The following is a 7561-nucleotide window of genomic DNA, read 5'->3' as shown; positions in this document are numbered from 1 at the left end:
GGGGAACAAACCGCTTAACTGCACGGCTTGTCTTTGGTGTTCCCCCGCCCCAAACGACTTGGCCCCCAAAAAATTCTGCTCCCTAAGTTGGAATTGCCTCGTACGTGTGTGCGCACAGACGTGCCCTCGATTGCATTGCAGCGACTTTCACGTGGAAAAAAAAAATTATACTACCACGCCGGGGTGCATAGTATACACATAGGGACGTCCCTCCCCCGCCCCCTTGGGGTCAGTTGCTTCCCAAGGGTGCCATTTTTACATGAGCGAAGGGTGGGCAAACGGGGGGAAAAAGGGAGGAAAGAGGGAGGAAAAGGGGAGGAAAAAGGGAGGAAAAAGGGAGGCAAATGGGAGGCAAATGGGAGGCAAACGGGTGGTCAAAACGATGGCACACAACTGGCACTGTAAATTGTCCCAGAGTGCTGTTCCGTCTGACAATCCATCGTTATGGCAGAGCGGGTGACTCACCCTGTTGGGTTGTGCACACAGAAAAGGGGCGTGGCCCATGTGCCTCTTTTTTTTTTTTTTTTTTTTTTAAACTTGCAAACGCTGTTGTCCTATGTTGTCGTGTTGGCTAACTCGTCCTACAGTTTGATTTCGAAAGGAGTGACATTTTGATAGGAGAACGGAGGGAAGCCGAGTTGTTCGCTGCGCGGTGTTATTTCATAAGAAAATAAATTAGCATTTCACAGGGACAAGCTAATCATAATCATGTGCATGCATGGAGGCAGGAGCTGTATGCCCACTTGTGTGTTTTTTGCAGGCGTTTTTTTGCATGCGCTTTTTTGCAGTCCATTTGCAGTCCATTTGCAGTCCATTTGCAGTCCCTTTTGCCGCAACGATTCTGCCTTGGCGCGACTTCACTAATCGGGGGGAGGAGACCACACCCTGGGATGCGAAGAAGGAAAATCCACGCGGTGCACTTATACAGGTACTTACCCAGTAGGAAAGGGTGCGCACGCCACATGGTCGGGTAAAACAAGCGAAGGATACTATACTACGTGTATGCACGCACGAGCATTTGAAGCATGCATGCAGGGGCGCATGAGCTCACGCCACTTGTTTCTCGAAGAAGAAGGCATTTCCCTTTCCTTTCCTTTTCGCCCCGCTGACATGCCTCCCGTTGAGGTGATAGAACGGCAGGTCCATTAGTAGAGCCATCCCGGTGAGAAAAAAAAAAAAAAAAAAAAATTTTAGAGAAAGCCAACCCATCGTTCGTCCATGAGGGAAAACGAGTTTGTAAAGCAGATAGTGCACACAAAAAGAGAGGTCACACAAAAAGAGAGGTCACATTAGCACATGCTTACGCATTATGATTAAGCGAAAAAAGCGTTCCTTTTGCTTTGTACTGCGAACGTAAGCGCGTTGCGCACTTGGGAGCAAAACACCGGCGCGTGGGAAACAGCCCCACGGCGATCTCCGTTAATGAGAGGCACCTCTCTCGCGCGGAGAGAGCTGCATTGCACGCCTCGAACACGGTGTGGCCGAATTTGGCTACTTGGTGACGCACTGCCTAGAACAAACGGGGAGACGTCGCCCTTTTTATTTTATTTTTTTATTTTTTTATTTTATTTTGTTGTTTTATTTTGTTGTTTTATTTTGTTGTTTTATTTTGTTGTTTTATTTTTCTTTATTTTTTTATTTTCCTTTTTTATTTTATTCCCCTTTTTACGCTGTTAAGATAGCAAAAGATAGGGGGAAGGGAAGGACATACAGGAAGAGGGTACGGCGAAGTGGCTGCGGGGATTTGGTTGCTTCCCTCTGCGTGGATTGGTTGCTTCCCTCTGCGTGGATTGGTTGCTTCCTTCTGCGTGGATTGGTTGCTTCCTTCTGCGTGGGCAAAGATCCCCCGGCTGCGGGAGTGCGCCCCTGTTTGTGCCTGACCTGTTCATACATTTTTTTTTCCATCTTTGGATCAGTTTTCCCGCTGAAGAAGAGATACCAGGAAGGGGCAGCGAAACCGCACAAGGGAGTTAAACACACCGCCGCTATCGCGGGTATCGGCACAATCGCCGCTACGCTATCGCCACTATCTGCACTATCTCCACTATCTCCACCATCTCCACCATCGCGGGTACCTCCACTGTCGGCGCTACGCTATAGCCTCCATCGCAGAGCTCCGCCGGCGAACGATGGAGGCGCCGGGGAGCATCCTGGAGAAGAGTAGGGAGCTGAGCGAAATTTTGATCAAGTCCTTCAAAAATGAAGTGGGCAGCGTGACTTACCTAAACGAGTGCAGAAATAGAGATTGCTCAGAATTTTACGGAGCTTTTTATTTGGTATACTCAGACCTGATCGATAAGGAAAAGAATTTAAGCCTTTTCAAGGACCACCTGGTGTTCCTCTCCTTCTGTTACATGAATAAATTATTATCAAAACACTACCATGGGTACCCACAAGAAAGTAAAGTAAGCATCAGGAACAGTTTTATTAACATCCTGTTTTCTCTGCCCATAAATTTCAATCATGAGTTGGATGGAAACACACTACATCTGAAGGAGAAGTCCGTAGAAGCAGTGAAGAAAAGATTTGCCGATGTTTTTATGAACCCAACTAATTTGTTGATGAGAGACTACTTGAACGAGAGGGATAATTATCTGATTCGATTTTATATAAACTCAACGAAGAATAAGTTCGCTCAGATTTTTAGCATTCTCTGTCTGAAGAATGAGTATTTTTACTTTAGGTATTTGTACAATTTTTTGCTTTTCTTCGTGAGGGAGTTTCTGTCTCGACGCTTGTCCCAGCCCGGCGGGAGCGGCGGGGGGAGCGGCGGCGGGAGCAGCGGTGGGATTGGCGGTGTTGGCGGTGGGAGCGGCAGCGTTGGCGGTGGGAGCGGCAGTGTTGGCGGTGTTGGCAGCGGAAACGATGGCGGGTACTTCTCCACCGTGCTGCACATCTGCCTGAACTTCCTGAGGGAGGTGTTCTACACCATCAGCAACGAGAGCAGCAGCAACGTCCAGAACAGGCAGCACTTGAACGTTTTCAGGACACTCATAATAAACGAGTCCAATGAGTTGTTCGAGTTTCTTTCCATCTGTTTTTACGACAGCCTCAGTTGTAGGAGGAGGGGGCAGTTCGAGTTGCTCATCGAATGTGTGAAGGAGCTCTTCTTCTTCTTTCCTGCCCACCTGTTCTTCAACCACCGGGGGGGCAGCAACTCCCCGCTGAAGTTCCTCTTAAATTTGCTCCTTTTGCGCTTCGCGGGGGGGGGGAGCGGCATGGGAAGCGGCGTGATAAGCGGCGGAGTGGGAAGCGGAGTGGGACGCGACGGCGAGGGAGGGGAGCACCCCCCCCTGTCGCCGAACCAATTCAGCGTGCTGTACAGCAACTACCTCCCCGTGAGCGAACTCAGCTGTGTGTCGCCCAGCGTGCAGTCCTTCCTAGCAAAACTGGAGCTGGAGGAACACCTCCTCCTGATCTTCCTCAACATCGTCGAATACATTTCTAAAATAAACAGCAAGACGTTTATCCAGCTGGACGAAAGAGAGTTAATGCATTTTCTTGAAAGCTACTTCAACATAAATCTCAACATCTTCGACGTGACTAGCTACTCCTATCAGAAGCTCTACATCCGTATGATACTAAATTTATCGTCTATCCCCATCTCAAGTTACCTGCACGATAAAGACAACAAAAAGAAATGCCTGCACATGTACATAATTAATGTGTTCAAAAATATTTACCACCCAGATGTAGAGATTCTAGCCAATGTGCTAGCCATTTGCAAAAATGTATTTGAACACAACAGAGAGTTGATTTACATAAAGAATAGGGATACTGAATTAGCTAGTCAGGTATTTAACATCCACAGGATAGACAGAGATAGTATGCTAGATCAAAATAACGAGAAGTTATTCAATCAGGGGATACAGTTTGTTGTTAATATGGAAGACTTGAAAAAACTCTTTATGTTATTATTCGTTCGTTTTATGAAAATACCGTTGTACTCTGATCGGAACTGCTTGAATAAACAAATGATGATAAATTTTGTGAGTAATTTTATTCATGAGTATAATGAGCAGTGGTTTGAGACTTACTTCCGTTACGTTCGGGAGGAGTGTATGGAGGGAGATGAAGGGGAGGTGGGTGGGAGTACTTCCAATCAAGGTGGACGTAGTGACAACACGAAAAATTTTTTAAAGCATAAGATTTTCTCCCTTTTTCGTGTTCTGGTGGGACTTAACCATGAAGTGTTCACTATCATGGTTGAAGTTTTTTGTGAGTTTTTCCGATTTTACAAGAACATCAATGTTGTGAATTTATGCAATGAATCGATGAAGGTAAAGAATTACTTCGTGTATGTGTTACTTCGTGTTTACTGTGAGTTGATAGTTTTTTTTGTTAACACATTGAAGGAGTGCAAAGCGGTGGTGACTGATGGAGATACAGAAGTGAACGAGGAAGTTATCTCTTTTCAGCTTCTACCCCCTGGAGAGAAGGAGACCTACTTACAAGGGATAATGTACTTGAGGGATTCCCTATCGAAGCGAATTATCGGAAAAAGTGGATACGAAGCAACAGAGATGGATAGGAAAATGCAACAGGCGGTCACTTGGAAGGGACTAGAAACGAATTGGGACCGTTCCGATCGGGGAGAAGAATACATAGAGGAGTTAAAGAAGAGGAAGGAAAGGATCGACCTACAGATACACATAATAAAGTGCATTCAGAAGTATGGAGGTTCTCCCTATTATGAAATTAGCCCAGAATGTATCAATAATCTGCTAAGTTGCTATAAGGAAATTTTGAATGGAGATTTCATCGACATGTGCACGGTGTCGCCCAGCTTTCTCCTTTTCGAAGTGAAGAGACTGCAGTTCCTCTCCGAGAGCACCTACCTGCTGCACTACAATAAGCAGTGCGCCTTTTACATGATGGAGAACTTGCTGCGAAACATCGTCCAGGGGGAGGCGCCAGGGGGAGCGGCCTCGTCAGGGTTGGCAGCCTCGTCAGGGTTAGCGGCCTCGTCAGGGGTGGCGGCCTCGTCAGGGTTAGCGGCCTCGTCAGGGTTGGCGGCCTCGTCAGGGTTGGCATCCTCTCCAGGGTTAGCCTCCTCGCCAGGGATAGCCTCCTCGCCAGGGGTGGCGGCCGGCCGACCCGACGCCAACACCTCGGTGGAGCTAAAAAAAAATTACTTCGCCATCTTCACGTCCATCATCTCAAACTTGAAGCATCTAGTGACCAACGACATGCTGGAGAAAATGCTAAGCACCTTCCTCGAGTTTAAGACGAGTACCACTCTCTTTAAGTGTAACAAAGAACTGTGCATATTTTTACTGACTCTCATTTCTGTGTTGAAGGCAGATGACCTGAATGATAAGGTGATCATATCGTACTTGAAACTGGTCCTGGAGGAGCTGTTTGTATTCCTTGGCGATGTTGGTAAGAGCGTGCCATCATTTGAGAGCTTATATGAGTTTCTGTTTGGGGACGAGAGGAAATTGGAGATAGGATATACCCTCTTCGATGTGCTCAAGGTTGCGCAGACGTACTTCTCCGTGTTTTCCTTCGCCAAGGTGGAACCTCGTCTTCGCTCAGTTGGCGGCGTTGGCTCAGTTGGCGGCGTTGGCGGCGTTGGCGCAGTTGGCGGCGTTGTAGCAGTTGGCGCAGTTGGCGGCGTTGTAGCAGTTGGCGAAGCTGGCCGAAGTGACGAAGCTGGCGTGGTTGGCGGGGAGATGCTGGAGAACGTGCGGCTGGTGGAGAATAACGCCTTCCTGCAAATCAGTTTGGAGTTCTTCGCGAGGGTGATGCTTGTGTACCCGGGGCTGAACGAGATGCTGAGAAACTGCAGATCGTTTGAGGCCCACCCCATGCTGTGCGCAGAGGTGAGTTACTTCCACCTGAGTGCGAGGGAGCGCGAGATAGCGAGTTTGTGCACACGGGGGGGCATTAGCGGTGTTGGCGGCGTTGGCGGAGTTGGCGGTGTTGGCGAAGTTGGCGGCGTTGGCGGCATTAGGGGGGTTGGGGGGCCCCCCCCCACGAGGGGAGGTGGGAAGAAGTTCAACCTGACGATGAAGTCGCTGCACGAAAACGTGTGCAGCGTGGTGAAGCGGTTCATCACCGAAGGGTATATATTTATGTACAATGATGCGGAGAAGCTGTTCCTAGAGGTGCTATCCCCCGCATTCGACTACGGCCCGTACCACTTCATGACTCAAAACGTGGAGCAGGTGTACCTCTGTCTGAGCGAGAAGCTAAGGCAGCAGCTTGGAGAGAGAACCCTAACAGAGTTAGGAGCCAAATGGTGTGAACAAATATTCGCACAGTTTGTATTAAAGCATTACAGTTATTTTAAGAACAACTTCGAGCATATTAAGACAGTAAATGAACAGCTGAAGAGACAAGCAGATATGAAAGAGGAGGAGTATGTCATGTATGGTGACCTACTGTATGATAGTAAGCAATATATTTTTACCTTTTTAAAAACATGCAAGAACGCGTTTACAATTCCAAACGAATTCAAGAATAATCGAGGTGGTAGATCCTTTTTCTGTCGTTTTTATCGCGATGACAAAAATGAAACGCTGAACACATTGCTTGTAATTTTGGAGTTACTCATTCATGGTTACGATTGTAACATCGTGAAAAGGACGCTAAGTTTATTTCTGGATATTTCAGATTCGATTCTGTTGCTTCCTTTTGAGTCTCCTCATTTTATGATATACCTGGGGATTCTGAAAATTATTTTGCGATCCTTCTTGTTGTTCAACCCGCCCATATTGACTCTGCAGCAGAGGGGGAAGGATGGAGGTCAGGTCTTTAACAATACGAGTCTGTTGAAGCGATACGAAGAGAATGGAGGTAGGGGGAGAGGAGGAGATGATGGTCGCACCCATGGGGACCTCTATAATGACTCCGTCGATGTCTACACAGGAGAGATGAACCTTTTTGTAAAGAACGATCCACAAGAGTTAACCTCATACCTACATGTCATCCCTTCTGCTTTTATTAAAATTTGCAAGAATTACTTCTCCTTGCAAGCGAAGGTGTACCGACTGAAGGAGAGTGGAGACAACACTTCCTTAGATCAGTTGCTCCAGTTGGACAGTGTAAAGCACTTTGTTTTTCTCTTCAAGGATGTGGAGGGCTCCTCCTCGTTTGATTTCCGCACCATCGTTGCTGACTTGTTCCGGCAGAACAACTGCGACTATTTGAGGGGCGCGCTCGTGCAGTGCCGCCTCCGCGCCCAGGGGGGAGCCATGAGTGGTGTGCCATGAGTGGTGTGCCATGAGCGGTGAGCCATAAGCGGTAAGTGGTGAGCCGACCCGACCACACTGCCCTCCACGCCGCCCTCCACGCCGCTCTCCGCGCCGCTCCTTCACAGCAGCCCCCCTTTCCGTTCCGCCACTCGCCTGCGTTCGCATGCGCATGCACGTGCCCACATTTTTGCAGCGGCCCATTTGCCAATTCGTGACCGCGTTGCTAAGATAAGCAGCCCCCGCCATCATGTGTACGTGCCCTTCATTCCGCACCATGGGGGCATATCGTCACGAATCAACATGTAACTCTTTTTAATTAACGAAAAAAAGTTAACACCAAAATTGCAGAGGTTTGGAAAGGG

At 48.0% G+C, this 7561-nt stretch overlaps 1 protein-coding gene across 1 annotated transcript; it reads left to right on the top strand.

The window, feature by feature from the left end:
* Positions 1-2129: 2129 nt before the first annotated feature.
* PCYB_061540 (hypothetical protein) lies at positions 2130-7217 on the top strand (the record flags this gene model as incomplete). The annotated part of the gene is made up of 2 exons (XM_004221321.1): positions 2130-4280; positions 4356-7217. The coding sequence occupies 2 exons, from the start codon at positions 2130-2132 to the stop codon at positions 7215-7217; spliced, it is 5013 nt and encodes a 1670-aa protein (XP_004221369.1).
* Between the last annotated feature and the right edge of the window lie 344 nt (positions 7218-7561).

The sequence above is a fragment of the Plasmodium cynomolgi genome, chromosome 6 (genome assembly GCF_000321355.1).
Source record: "Plasmodium cynomolgi strain B DNA, chromosome 6, whole genome shotgun sequence".
Lineage (NCBI taxonomy): Eukaryota > Apicomplexa > Aconoidasida > Haemosporida > Plasmodiidae > Plasmodium > Plasmodium cynomolgi.
This window is presented reverse-complemented; position numbering and strand designations above follow the sequence as displayed.